The sequence below is a fragment of the Penicillium cosmopolitanum genome (assembly GCF_028827165.1).
Source record: "Penicillium cosmopolitanum strain IBT 29677 chromosome Unknown utg000009l:1.0-9042332.0:1.0-9050551.0, whole genome shotgun sequence".
In the NCBI taxonomy this organism is placed as follows: Eukaryota; Fungi; Ascomycota; class Eurotiomycetes; order Eurotiales; family Aspergillaceae; genus Penicillium; species Penicillium cosmopolitanum.
The window spans coordinates 5,635,519-5,650,114 of record NW_026622679.1 but is presented as its reverse complement, the minus strand read 5'-3'; the positions used below and the strand labels follow the sequence as shown (position 1 = coordinate 5,650,114).

The 14,596-nt window shown below is 49.0% G+C and overlaps 5 protein-coding genes across 5 annotated transcripts; 4 read left to right on the top strand and 1 right to left on the bottom strand.

The window, feature by feature from the left end:
- Positions 1-723: 723 nt before the first annotated feature.
- N7509_010185 (putative LaeA-like methyltransferase) lies at positions 724-2,017 on the top strand (the record flags this gene model as incomplete). Its single annotated transcript, XM_056634822.1, has 4 exons — positions 724-788; positions 1,064-1,174; positions 1,250-1,521; positions 1,599-2,017. 4 exons carry the CDS (start codon positions 724-726, stop codon positions 2,015-2,017), a joined length of 867 nt encoding a protein of 288 aa, XP_056485442.1.
- Positions 2,018-4,386: 2,369 nt separating this feature from the next.
- N7509_010184 (peroxiredoxin) lies at positions 4,387-5,299 on the top strand (the record flags this gene model as incomplete). The annotated part of the gene is made up of 3 exons (XM_056634821.1): positions 4,387-4,552; positions 4,614-4,795; positions 4,862-5,299. The coding sequence occupies 3 exons, from the start codon at positions 4,387-4,389 to the stop codon at positions 5,297-5,299; spliced, it is 786 nt and encodes a 261-aa protein (XP_056485441.1).
- A 716-nt stretch (positions 5,300-6,015) lies between these two features.
- Positions 6,016-8,730, top strand: N7509_010183 (beta-glucosidase; the record flags this gene model as incomplete). The annotated part of the gene is made up of 3 exons (XM_056634820.1): positions 6,016-6,801; positions 6,850-7,101; positions 7,153-8,730. 3 exons carry the CDS (start codon positions 6,016-6,018, stop codon positions 8,728-8,730), a joined length of 2,616 nt encoding a protein of 871 aa, XP_056485440.1.
- Positions 8,731-8,968: 238 nt separating this feature from the next.
- Positions 8,969-10,763, bottom strand: N7509_010182 (MDR family MFS transporter; the record flags this gene model as incomplete). The annotated part of the gene is made up of 4 exons (XM_056634819.1): positions 8,969-9,715; positions 9,773-10,232; positions 10,289-10,626; positions 10,692-10,763. The coding sequence occupies 4 exons, from the start codon at positions 10,761-10,763 to the stop codon at positions 8,969-8,971; spliced, it is 1,617 nt and encodes a 538-aa protein (XP_056485439.1).
- A 1,873-nt stretch (positions 10,764-12,636) lies between these two features.
- Positions 12,637-14,554, top strand: N7509_010181 (uncharacterized protein; the record flags this gene model as incomplete). The annotated part of the gene is made up of 2 exons (XM_056634818.1): positions 12,637-12,774; positions 12,842-14,554. 2 exons carry the CDS (start codon positions 12,637-12,639, stop codon positions 14,552-14,554), a joined length of 1,851 nt encoding a protein of 616 aa, XP_056485438.1.
- Between the last annotated feature and the right edge of the window lie 42 nt (positions 14,555-14,596).

The following is a 14,596-nucleotide window of genomic DNA, read 5'->3' as shown; positions in this document are numbered from 1 at the left end:
CTCTGTTTTAGCCAACATCTAGTAGGTTTTGTTCTAAACTCAGCATGAAGTTGCTTTGTTTTGTGTCTTGCTTTCAAAGTTGCTACCTACTCGCTCTGGTCTGTACATATAAATAATAGTAGTCATAGTAGTAGTAGCTACTTAAATACTTCAAGTACACAAATACTGTATTTAATTAAATAGAGAGTACAAAATCTCGAGGAATACTTCACTATAACGATCAAATGCTGCTGTGGGTACTGAATATCGAAACCCTGGTGGGCATGGTTCTGAGCCAATTAATCACAACCTTGGAAGGTGTTACCCTACACTCCTCAGTGATTTGAAGGATTGGATGCATTTATACATTAGTATTTCAAGTGTGGCTTGGTAAACCATCTCCTCATTTCAGGAACCCCATAATCTTCGCTTTGCAACCCATAGAGACCGACTAGTCGATTTAGTCAACCACTCCGACCAGATACCATGCGAGGGGAAAAGTGGATTTAGAAGCTGGCAGGCATCTGATGGATGGGCACCATGTCTCTGCTTCGAAGTCCTCACTTCAAGGAGCACGTTCTTGGTTCGGTTGCTCCGTTTGTTCAGTCACGTCACCTCCCAACCATCGTCCCTTTCCACCAACCAGCTCTCCATCTCCGTACTCGCTGTTCCTACTCTCATTCGCTCTATTTTTCCCCTCGACCAATCTATCCCATCTTTGGCTTCTCGGAGGCTTTTACAACCATGGCAAATACGCTACCGGGTCAAGAGACTTATCTCCTTAGTCGAGATCGTGCCGAAACTGAACGGTAAGTTGGTCATCCCTGTTCACATCCATCTGCTGCTACTCTTATACCTCTTTGAGATGTCATCCTCGACAATCATCAGGGTAGATATACTTTGTTGAGATCCACATTTTCATGCAAAGTCATGTACCCCCAGATCCCCAGATCCAATCTTGTCTTGGGATCATGCAGTTGGCCGTACAGCCTTGATCCCAAAACATCGGATTTGCATATGGAGAAACCATTTCCATCTCGCCTTAATGGTGGAACGCGCTAACTCTTCGTTTCCAAAACTCTAGTTTGAACAAGCAACACCAGTTTCTGATAGATCTCCTGGGATATCAGTACATTCATCCCTCGATCCCAAAGAATCAGCTCACGTCTATCGCGGATCTAGGTACTGGCAATGGGTATGTGAGAGTCCACATAAACGCAAAACAATAACCAAGAGTCAAGAGCCGAAAATTATCTAACCGGACACGCAGAATCTGGCTAAAAGAAATCGCGCGAACTCTCCCCAGCAGCATCCCCCCATTACATCTGCAAGGCTTCGACATCTCCGCGGCTCAATTCCCTCCCCAGCCCCAGTTTCACGGCCCTGGAAAGACATGGATCCTGCTAAGCGTGCACGATATCCTCAAAAAATGGCCCGCAGAGCATAGGGGACGTTATGACTTTGTCCACATCCGTCTTCTCACAGCAGCTCTCAAGACCGAGTCTTACAAGGTTGCGCTGAAGAATGTGCGCGAATTACTGAGTACGTTTGCTAATTGACTCCCTCGATTTGAAAAATCTGGCAAATGCCGAATGCTTATCATTTCTGCTACGCTATAGAGCCCAACGGCTACATCCAATGGGAAGAAGTTGACATCACAACCTTCCACACTGACAAAACCCCCCAAATTCCCGCCATTGCCAAGATGTCTCAATCTGTTCGACACGCCATGATCAAAATGGGAATGAGCCCCTTTGCCCCCCAGCGCGTCTACGAAGAGCTCTGCTCTAGCGAGTTCCGGAATATCCACCGTCAGACATACACTACAAAGGGCAAGGAGTACCTGCATGATGCGGCTCAGGAGTGGGTGGTTGGTGTTATTCGGGCACTGGTTGTCCCTTCTATGGTAATTACGGGAGAAGCTATGTATGAGGCGCATGCGAAGAGTCAGGCTGAGGTGTTGGTTGCTGAGTTTGAGGAGCATTGTAAACATGCGCTTCCGTTGATCAACTTTACTGTTGTTGTTGCACAGCTCTGACCAAGATGGATGACGCTGGACTGTTTCGCGCGAGGGATCCGCTTAAAATTGCGATGCCATGTGTACCATAGTTACTTTCAACTCAATGCTGGTGGTGACAGGTGATCGCGAGAGGGATGGCAATTCCATGCCCCAAAGTGATCTACTGGCATTTTTGTTCGGATTTTACTCGAGCAATTTCGCTCTCGGAATGACAATTGCCTGATTAAACTACATGAATTCCATCAAGTGTACGTTGGCATCTCCACCGGTTTGTTGGAATTCGACTCCACCTCATGTATGCTACCGTACGTCCCAACGCCCGAGTTTATCTCATATACAGAGCCTCGGGGCGCCTCGTGAATCGGTCTCGAATCCGATTCTCTTGGTCTGTTTGATCGAACGATCACATTTGGGCCGGTCTTTCGTCTTCTATGATAGACAAGAAAAGCGATAACCAGAAGTGCAATGGCCCCTAAAGCGGAAGCGACTCCAATTCCAGCTTTTGCTCCAGTCGAAAGCTCGCTGCTTTGTGCATGATGATTTGTTCCACTTCGTGTAGCTTTTGAATTGTCCGACGTAGACGTTTGTGATGGGAAATCATCTGACTTCCAGCGAATTGAAATTCCTTTCGCATTGATACCGTAGATTCCTGTTTCCGTAGATACTTTATTTTGCCATGTAAAACTGTGCACATTTGCGGTGTCGGTAACAGTTGATGTGCATGGGTTTGAACTATATCACGGCCAGTCAAGGCCGGTTTGAGCGTTATAGAAGCTATGATGCCAATGTCAGATTAGACCTGGTGATAACCCCAAGGCTGGAGAGTCACGAATTGCCTACCTTGGACAACACGTTGCTTGGGTCTCTTCGTCGGATAATATACACGTCTGGCCGACAGTGGTATAGCCATCTGGGCACACGCCCGGCGAGAAATAACTCGTGGGCTGGTAGCCGGACGGGAAACAGGTGGACCAGTCGGACGCACCTAGACTAATCCACCACCAGGAATAATTTGAGCTGGTTGACCATAATACGTGATACGAATCGGTGGTGCAGTCGGCCGGTGGTAGGAAGGTCGTTGTTAATGGGAGTGCAGCTGTAGTGGTCATGCTGATCACGAAATTTAAGAGAGCACTGGCAATGAAAGAACCAGGTACATGTATTTAACGAGTGTTATTTTATCCTTTCGCCTATATTGCACAAGCATTGAGCGTATAGCTGGGTGAAACCGTCAGCTGTTACCCTTTCTGGTCCGTCAGCAAAAGCCGAACCCTCCGATCTACAAGTTACTAGTACTTAAAACCGACGATGATTTCCGGGGCGAAGTAGAGGTTTGTCATTTCACTTGTTCAAAATCAACGCCCCTACGCTCTATCTGCATGTCAGGAAAATACCTAGGTAGAGACGTGATCAGCTCTCACAACGACTTGAAAATGGCAGATTAGGGGTGGTACTCTGGATGTGCCACGGACTTGGGGTGCCTTGCGAGCACGGCCACATGCTATAGTTTCTAGCTGCCTGTGACCATCTCTCAGATATTCCTGAGGAGGACCTTGGAATTGTAAGCTTAACTCCGACTTGGAGAGGGGTCGAGATGCATGGCGCCTGCAGTGCGCCTGCAGTAAGATGCAGGTTCTTGCTTAGGTGCCATTGATGATATGATTTCCACCAATCGAGTCAGAGGGGAAACAGTATATGCAGGAGTCGACTCAACTTGAATTTAATAAATAGACCAATGTATAGAGTCATTTTATTTCTTTCCCGGTTATAATATTTGACTGCTACCTTGAATTATATTTGAACTATGAAAAAGATTTTGAGGATGAGCAGTTCAATAGATTTTCAGTGTAATACTGTTGGTTAGAAGCCAAGGTAACCAAAAGACCCAGCCTGTGAATCATGGTATGCTGGGTGAGGATATTCGCTGTGAAATCGGTCACCCAAGGGGAGCGATGATTTGGTTTTTTTTCTAGGAAGTCTCTGTCCTGGCACGTAGACCTTTATGGTCTAGGGGAGCAATTGGTTCCTCTAGGAAAGTCCTTATGCGGGATAGGAGAAGCTGAGTTGCGGGCTTACCTTTCTGCCTTTTTTCAGAATTTTCCAGACTATTCTGGTCGACAGATTGACTCTGTCTGCCAGCAGCTAATCTCCTTTTCTTTTTCCTTTTTTCTGTGACGCGCTATCTGTTTGTATACTTTGTACACTTTGTAGTTATACAAATTCTTTTGCTTACCACAAGGTGATTACCGCATGCGGTTAGCGTATTGCGTGCTTGCTGAGCTAAGCCCCGCAATGACGGAAATGACGGAGTGCTGCCATTCAACTTGACTGACGAACCTGGGGATACTTCAAGCTCTTACTTCATCCTACTTCCAATTCAATTGACAATGGCTTCCTTCATTACTCCTCAAGTCTGCCGTGCCTTTAGAGCAGCTCCCAAGGCTGCCCCTTGGGCTCGCCTTTCCACCCAACTGCCTCGAGCTCAGCCTGCCTTCCGCCGCTTCTACGCAGCTCCCGCCCAAGAACAACCTCGACTGCGTCTTGGGTCGACCGGTATGGGATTGCATCTTTATCCTCGTGATTTCGATATTCAAGCTCACAATTAATTCATCAGCACCTAACTTCAAGGCCCTCACCACCAAGGGTGAAATTGATTTCCATCAGTTCATTGGCGACAGCTGGACCATCCTGTTCTCCCACCCCGCCGATTTCACCCCCGTCTGCACCACCGAGCTTGGTGCCTTTTCGAAACTGAAAAATGAGTTTGAGAAGCGTGGCGTTAAGATGATTGGGCTGGTGAGTTGTCATATCTCTTGTGAGCAAGGGTGTTCAGTTACATAGGCTAACGCGATACCAATTTAGAGTGCCAACGATATCGGTTCTCATGGCGAGTGGATTAAGGATATCAACGAGGTTGCCTCTACCGATGTTCAATTCCCAATTATTGCCGACGCCGACCGCAAAGTTGCTTTCCTCTACGACATGATCGATCAGCAGGACCTGGACAACATCGACCAGAAGGGCATTGCGTTCACCATCCGCTCCGTCTTCATCATTGACCCGAGCAAGAAAATCCGCCTGACTATGATGTACCCTGCCTCGACCGGCCGCAACTCTGCCGAGGTTCTGCGTGTTATCGATTCCTTGCAGACCGGTGACAAGAAAGGCGTGACCACCCCGATCGACTGGCAGGTGGGTGACGATGTTATCGTGCCCCCCTCGGTATCCACCCCTGATGCGAAGAAGAAGTTCGGCGAGGTTCGTGAAGTCAAGCCCTACCTGCGCTACACTAAGTTCTAAATCGCCACGGGCCGGATGAACCTCGGAGGTTCACTCTATGTAAAATAAGATATGACGAGTCAATCAAAACACCCACGCGACGGGAACTTTGTAGAAAAGTGTGGGCCGGCGATCGCGAATCTTCCAAGACACCCCGGCTTTCATGCCGGATGGAGTAGAATTCGGGTAAATCATGACAGACAACCTTGGAACATGAACCAAATCGAACACTCCACAGAGTTCGGCAAACCCATGCTTGAAGACAGATCGAATGACCTGCACTGCTGGAACCCCTGACAGCTGGCTATTCTAGGAAATGATAATCCGGGGGCCTGCAGGATCGTCGTCGATAGTTTACCGGCTCTTCCTATTTTGGGCCACAGCCCAGCATTGGCGTCCTTATTCTGAAAAGGAGCCGGGGGTATTCCACCTATCCCTGCTGTGCATTACGATGTTCAGAACTCGGTTATGCAAGCGAATGCCATGGTCGCCCTTCTTTCTGGACGGACCAAGTAGATCCATTCCATTCCTCCGAGCAAGGATCGCCTAGAAGAAAATGACTCCTGGAGGCACGTGGATCTCGCGACTGCCCCTCTCTGTTTTATTCAGAGATTTTGGGACATGATATCGCATTATCTTTGTGTCACCTAACCTGCCATCCATCTGTAGTACAGCGCGGGTGGATGCTTGCGCCTTGTCTGTCGTGACTCGTTTCTCAGCCCCGCCTGGTAGTCACTATGGCTCCCTGGACACGCCTCGTATTGGGCTTACTACTGCCTCAGCTGCTGGTCGGATCTCCAGTACCTGATGCTGTGCCCGACCCAGTGAAACTCGAGCAACGCGACGATACATCGGATGATTATCAATCACCTCCGTTCTATCCCACGCCGCATGGCGGATGGGTTTCCGACTGGGCCGAAGCCTATGAAAAGGCATACCAGGTAGTCAGTAACATGACACTGGCGGAGAAGGTCAACCTGACCACCGGAACTGGTTTCTTCATGGGACCTTGCGTGGGACAGACAGGAAGCGCTCCTCGGTTCGGCATCCCGAACATCTGTTTGCAGGACTCGCCGCTAGGGATTCGAAATTCGGACCATAACACTGCATTTCCGCCTGGAATCACGACGGGCGCGACATTCAACAAGGAGTTGATGTATGCTCGTGGTGTCGCAATCGGCGAAGAGGCCCGAGGAAAGGGTGTAAATGTACAACTAGGTCCTTCTGTTGGTGCTCTCGGACGCAAGCCCAGGGGTGGTCGAAACTGGGAGGGCTTTGGTGCAGACCCTGTTCTACAAGCCGTCGGAGGCGCGCAGACGATCAAAGGGATGCAAAGCACGGGTGCGATCGCCGCATTAAAGCATTTCATTGGGAATGAGCAGGAGATGTACCGCATGAGCAGTATCATTACCCAGGGTTACTCGTCCAACATCGACGATCGTACCCTACATGAATTATATCTATGGCCTTTTGCAGAGGGCGTCCGCGCAGGAGTCGGCTCGTTGATGACTGCCTATAACGATGTAAGTTTGAATTGGAGCATTTACGGAGATTCTTTTAACACTGTTTAGGTCAACAGCTCTGCCTGTAGCCAAAATAGCAAGCTCATCAATGGCATTCTCAAGGATGAACTTGGCTTCCAGGGATTCGTCATGACTGACTGGCTTGGACATTATTCCGGTGTCGGATCTGCACTAGCTGGTCTCGACATGTGTATGCCTGGTGACGGTGCTGTTCCATTGTTTGGTGATAGCTACTGGGGACCAGAGCTGTCTCGATCGATTCTGAACGGCACAATTCCTGTTGACCGCTTGAATGACATGGTATGTACAATGGTTAGCACCGAATGCCTACACATGCTAATACAAATCTAGGTCACCCGAATCGTTGCTACGTGGTACAAACTTGGCCAGGATAAAGATTATCCTCTTCCCAACTTTTCTACAAACACCCAGTCTGAAACTGGGCCTCTTTATCCCGGAGCTCTCTTCTCTCCCAGCGGTGTCGTGAACCAGTTCGTCAATGTGCAAGGCGATCACAATGTCACCGCTCGAGCAGTTGCGCGGGAGGCCGTCACTCTGCTGAAGAATGAGCAAGGCATACTTCCCTTGCGACGAAACGACTCTCTCAAAATCTTCGGCACCGATGCAGGCGGCAATCCCGATGGCCTAAACTCTTGCACCGACCAAGGCTGCAACAAGGGTGTTCTAACTATGGGCTGGGGTAGCGGAACCGCTCGACTGCCTTATCTCATCACACCACAGGAGGCCATTGCGAATATCTCGAAAACTGCTGAATTCTATATCACCGACTCCTTCCCTAGCGATGTGACTGCCACGTCTAAGGATATTGCAGTCGTTTTCATCAATGCTGATTCGGGAGAGAATTATATCACCGTTGATGGGAATCCTGGAGACCGTACCAAGGCTGGTCTCAATGCTTGGCACGACGGAGATGACCTTGTCAAGGCCGCAGCAAAGAAATTTTCAAATGTTGTGGTCGTTGTGCATACTGTCGGGCCCATCCTCATGGAAGAGTGGATTGACCTCAAGTCGGTCAAGGCTGTTGTTGTGGCACATCTTCCTGGCCAAGAGGCTGGAAACTCGCTCACGGATATTCTCTTTGGCGACTTCAGTCCTAGCGGCCACCTGCCATATTCGATTCCCCGCAGTGAATCCGACTACCCTGACAGCGTGGGCATCATTGACCAACCCTTCGGTCAGATTCAGGACACCTTCACTGAAGGTCTATATGTGGACTATCGACATTTCCTCAAGTCCAATATCAGCACTCGCTATCCCTTTGGCCACGGTCTGTCATATACCACTTTCAAGTTCTCGAACCCGACCATCTCTGTGGTAACCGCCATCGACAGCGCCTACCCACCGGCTCGACCCACAAAAGGCTCGACCCCGGTATATAACAACTCTATCCCCGCGGCGTCTGAGGTCGCATGGTCCTCGACGAAATTCACTCGGATCTGGCGTTACCTCTATCCCTACCTTGATAACCCAGAGTCCATCAAAGTATCGGACGACTTTTCCTATCCGGAGGGCTACAACACAACGCAGCCAGAATCCCGTGCCGGTGGCGGCGAGGGTGGAAACCCAGCGCTATACAAAACTGCATTCACTGTACAGGTTCAAGTTACCAATAACGGAGCCCGACGAGGCAAGGCCGTTCCCCAACTCTACGTTGAATTGCCATCTAGCTTAGGCTTGGACACGCCCGCCCTTCAACTACGTCAATTTGAAAAGACGAAGGAGCTCGCCCCAGGCCAATCTGAAACTGTCACTCTTGAGATCACTCGAAAGGATCTGAGTGTCTGGGATGTCGAGGTGCAGGATTGGAAAGCACCCGTCAATGGCAAGGGCGTCAAGCTGTGGGTCGGTCGTAGTGTGGCCGATCTTCCAATTGTTTGCGTTGCTGGTGGACAATGCTCTAGCCAGTGATCTTCTCCTCCGCGGTCCCTCTTTTTGAGCACTCTTTTGCCATTTATTTCTTTTATACCACCACACACTGTCTCTCCAGCCCAATGGAGACTACTAACCTGAATTTTCTGACCTTGGTACTCTACTCCCTTTCATTTGAACTGTATATACTTTCCTAACATAATATGTCCATATTTATCGCATTATTTAAGATACTATTTTGCATTATAATACCTCAACTAGCCTCTTTGCTAAATGTCTAAGCACTGACATTTTGCACATCTTCAAGTACAGGCCTCTTCTCACGATCCAAACCTGTGACAGTCTCCACGTGTTCCTTGTTCAAGCGAGTTTTCAAGATGAAAATGGAGCAAAAAACGCCAACGCCGGACATGCAAGTATACAGAATCCACATGTTTCTCATGCTCCCTGCAAAAGCCTCCTTCACGGCAAGCAGTTGTGCAGAGTTTTCGATCGTCTTGATGATCTCGACACTCGCAGCCGCGGAGCCACCGGTCATCTGCTCGGCCAAGCTTTCTGACATACCAGTAGCCAAGAGACCGGACTTCATCTGACTCATGCTATTCTGGAAGACGACGCCTCCAATGACGATCGATGTTGCCGTAGCCATGTTACGGATGAAACCCAGGGTAGCTGTTGCCGAGGCTGTTTCATCTTGCGTGACCATTGCTTGGATAGCGATGATGGGCGTTTGGAAGAGGAAACCAGCTCCGAAACCGCTGAGAAACTGGAAGCCGACAATTTCTCCCAGTGAAGAATCAACGTCGAGGCTGATGTATAACCCAGTTCCGATCGTCATCAATACCAATCCTATCCAGACCAATTCGAGGTATCGACCCGTGCGGTGGATGATCGCTCCAGTCATCATGCCAGAGAACGCCTCTGCAAGTACGACGGGAAGGGTCAAGATACCAGATCGCATTGGCGATGCCTCCTTGGCGGACTGAAGATAGAGAGGAATGTAATATTCACCCGCAATGAAAACCTTTATACCAGTGTCAGTAGGCTAGCTACATGTCAACGTGCAGCGTATATGACTTACAAATCCATGGGCAAAAGCCACTGCCATTGCAGCAACGTTCGAAGGTCGACTGAAGATACCCAGTGGCATGATAGGGTACTTAGCTAGGCGCTTCTCGCTATATATGAATAGCAAAGAGCAGAGAGAGCCGAAAACTATCAAGCAAATAACCTGTGATGAACTCCACGCGAAAGTAACACCTCCAAAGTCCAGGCCGAGGAGCAGCATCAATGTTAGACCAAGGACAGACAAACTTCCAAACCAATCAATAGCTTTAATGCCGTCCATCATGTTGGTCTTTGGGTTGTGCACGTCTAGGAAGAAGAAAAGCAGAACGAATGCAAATCCAGAAACGGGAAGATTGATCCAGAAGTTCCATCTCCAGGTGACATACTCGGAGAAAGCACCTCCCATGAGTGGACCGATTCCACCGGCCAGTGCCCACATGCATTCCATGAGTCCAAGATAGAGACTGCGATGCCTGTCGAAATGTCAGCACAGAAAAGACAAGGAGAAAGGATAGATATTTCGACATACCGCACGCTAAAAAGATCGGAAATAACAATGGTCACCAGCTGCAGAAGACCACCACCAGCAACACCCTGCAGAGCACGACCAGCAATCAACATCTGCATATTGACAGCAACAGCGCAGATAATCGAGCTGACAAAAAACCACGCAACCGCAATGAGGAGGATCAACTTGCGACCCCAGATATCCGAGAGTTTAGCCCAGATACAAGCACCGGCAGCATTGGCAAGCAAATACGCGCCACCAATCCAAGTGTACCCAGATGCTGAATGCAGTTTTGCAGCAATTGTGGGAATGGCCGTCGCGACGATCGTCTGATCAAGAGCAGCCACAAACATCGATAGCTATGACTTTGAATTAGGATCGGGGGATTTTCTTGTTTCGAATCCACTTTGGCGCATGGTCTTACAGAAAGAGCTATCATGATAGCCACGATGCGAAGTTTTCCCCGGCCCGTGGCTGGGCCATCTTGAATTTCCATGTTGGATGTCATTTCCTTTTTCGCTGCCCGCCTTGTCGAAGAAACGTCCTGGCACGGCGATAAATAGAGGAAATCGCCCACGAGGAGACGGGGAGTCAGAGGGTCACCGAAAATCTCTTTGTTCTGACAGGGACTCCCGACCCCGCTGCCGTGGCGTCCAATCCGGTGGGTCCGCTATCTTCCGAGGGAAAGGCTGACACGAGAGGGGGGGCTCGGGCGTGAGTCAATCCGTGGCCTTTGATGAGCTCTGGCATTCTAAGAGGATTTTGGTTAAGATGATGAGTGGGTGGTTGTAGTGAGCTCTCTGAAATCGCTGAAATTCCCGAGAGATGGTCAGATATTTCCACCTGGGCACCTTCGGTATCATTGATATAAGTTCAAAGAACATCTCAACACAAAGATACTTGAACTTTCCTCTGAATCAAAAGTTCACTAACTGAAAATTTCCCAGTGTGATATCTGCGTCATAAGCTCGAGCTTAATTTCAAGGGACCCCATTTAGCTAGCTACATTAATGCAGCAAGTCCCTTTCGATGTCGAAATAATGACTACTAGTAGTCTGTTAGGGAATGTGGATCATGATCGACCAGGCTAGTTCGTCTGCCTCCAATGCACCTATTCTTGACGGGCTTGAATAAACTACAGCTATCCTCAGACGCGACTACAATCTCGCTAGCGGTGTCCCAATCGAATTTGGACCTTCTTGCTCCAGGATTACCGTCTGACTTTACACCCAATATAGAAAGGGTCCTCAAGAGACCTCGCTCTCTCTTTTCAAAACACCAGGCCTTCTCTTTTTTCTCAGTCACAGCAACCTTAGCACGATGGATATCCCTGTGAATCCCGAAACCAGAAATATCACAGGGATTGTCGGTTGGGATAAATCAAGGATTCTGCCCTTTGGGTTCGCGCAATACGGGCTTGACAATATTTTAGGCTGGGTAGTTTCAGGAAGGACCTCGAGAGCCTTTTCTGACAAACCTTTCGAGAGGAAGTGCAAAGGTTCTCTGGCTCGGAATTCTATTTGATGTGAGTTGGGTGAATGGCTGAAATTTTCTAATATTTTTTTTTTTTGACGCGAATGGCGTGGTGCAAGCTGTGCGGATGGGTTATGCGGATGGTTCACTTGCGTATCTGGATGTTTTATGTGCTGCTGATGAGAGATGGGGAGCTCTTTTATTGTGAATCCGATTGTTTTACATTGCAAGGTGTGGTATAACTCAAAGTATACCTATACTATCTATGTTGACGGATTAGGACCTCGGATGAGCTAAGGACAAGTCTGAACAAATAGCAATTACTAGCAGATGTGCAGACAGCAGATATGTAGCATAATAAAAACCCACCAATCACTTCAAACTACTATTCTTCTTTCCATATTTCACAATAGAAAACTTCCAAGTCCTCCGATCCGATATAGCATAAACGAGCTGCAGAAGATCGAACCAATAATAGGCCCACGATGCCAAGTCGATCTTAGTGGACCATCGAGCAATTCCCATTCAACAGGTCATAACTCCCCCACTTCTAGCACTATAACAGAATCTTTTCCATAAGATCAAGGCCATTTCCAAGTATTTCACTCGTTTTATCCGTCATCACCCATCGGGAATGCAGTACGTCATGTGACGTCAATTGCTACAAGTTCGCCGAATCCGAACCATCACTTTGCCAACTTCATCTTTACATATCCAGTCTTCAATCGACTATTTGAATAAGATTAAACATAAAGTGTCACTACTTCCACCCACCCAACACCAATTGACCTCCCCCCCTCAACAATTAACTCGACCAACCCACCCCAGACAATATATACCACCATCACGATCACGACCCGGATCCCCTCCCCTCCAGGCTCAACTTCCAATCCAACATGCCCACCGCAAAACCAAAAATAGTCCTCTACTGGCACAGGACAGACCTCCGCCTCCACGACTCACCAGCCCTAAACGCCGCCCTATCCCTAAACCCAACAACCTTCATCCCAATCTGGACCTGGGACCCACACTACGTATATAAATCCCGCGTCGGGCCCAACAGATGGTCCTTCCTGCTAGAGTCCCAAAAGACCCTCTCAGCCTCCTACAGCAAGCTCAACCCCCGCCAGCAATTATGGCTCATCCGTGAAGCGCCGCAGAGCGTTTTGCCTAAATTGTGGAACGCGTGGGGGGGTTACACATCTTGTTTTTGAGAAGGATGAGGATGCTTATGCAAGGGAGAGGGATGGGGTTGTTGTTCGGCTTGCGGAGGAGGCGGGGGTGGAGGTTATTGTTAAAAGTGGACGGACGTTGTTTGATGTTGATGAGATTGTTAGGAAAAATGGGGGGAAACCGACTCTAAGTATGGCGCAGGTTGAGAAGGCCGTTGAGAAGATTGGGAATGGGGTGCCGGAGAGACCGATTGATGCGCCGAGGAGTATCCCCGATCCGCTGACGCGGGATGAGATGGATTTGAAGGGCGTGAAGCATGATGGAGGAGGCATGGGATCCAAGTCCAACGACGGGACGGATATGAATGCGGATCATCGCTCTACGACGGATAAGCAGTATGCAGGGATAATGGGACCAGAGAACGATTTCGGTGTGCCGACATTAGAAGAAATCGGCATCGATCCTGCCGATGTGCAGACACCGCATCGGGGAGGTGAAACGGTGGCCTTGGAACTCCTTGGTGGGTATATCGCGGATGAGGAGTATATTGGACGATTCGAGAAACCGAATACATCGCCCGCGGCATTTGAGCCGCAGTCAACGACGTTGCTGTCGCCGCATTTACATTTTCGCACATTGTCTGTGCGGAAGTTCTGGTGGGATGTGCAGGATGTCATGGAGAGGCGGAAGAAGGCCAAGAAGAGTAATGCTTCTATTCCGACGAATTTGCCGGGTCAATTGCTCTTTCGCGAGATGTATTTTGCGGCACATGCGGCTGTTGGAGAACCATTCTGTCGGACTTATGGTAATCCTATGGTGAGGTTTATTGATTGGCATTTGCAGAGTAAGAGTCCTGAGGATATTGCGCATGGGGAGGAAGGGGGGAAATTGTATGAGGTGGATTCTGAGGAGGCTGAGGTGTGGTTTTTACGGTGGAAGGAGGGTAGGACTGGGTTTCCTTGGATTGATGCTTTGATGAGACAGCTCAAGCAGGAAGGTTGGATTCATCATTTGGGTCGACATAGCGTTGCTTGCTTTCTGACGCGGGGAGGGTGTTATGTGAGTTGGGAGCGAGGAGCTGAGGTATTTGAGGAGATGTTGATAGATCGTGAGTGTTTTCCAAGCTACAAAGTTACCTCCATTTTCTGTATTGCAGAATGCGGACAGCGGTTGCTGACACAAGTGATCCCGATTACAGACGAAACGGCGTGCAATATCGGCAACTGGATGTGGCTCTCTTGCACGGCTTTCTTCGCCCAGTTCTACCGGTGCTACTCACCCATTACCTTTGGCAAGAAGTGGGATCCAGAGGGTAACCTGATTCGGAGGTACTGTCCGGAGCTAGCGAAGTTTGATAAGAAGTACATCTACGAGCCGTGGAGGGCGCCAATCGCTGATCAGCGGAAATGGGAGTGCAGGGTCACTGGTGATGGCAGAAGTTCGACCAATGAGGACGGGAAGATCTATCCTAAGCCAATGTTCGATTTTAATGACCGACGGACGATCTGCCTTGACGCTATGAAAAACGCATACCACGTTGGGCTGCATGGGAATGATAAGGAGGTCAAGGATGGGTCGTGGCGGAAGGCCTTTGGTCTGGATGAAGATGGAAAGAGGCCCAAAAAGAAGCAAAAGACGTAGGAGTAACCTTGGAATAGAATGAATAGTTATTGATGGTTAAAT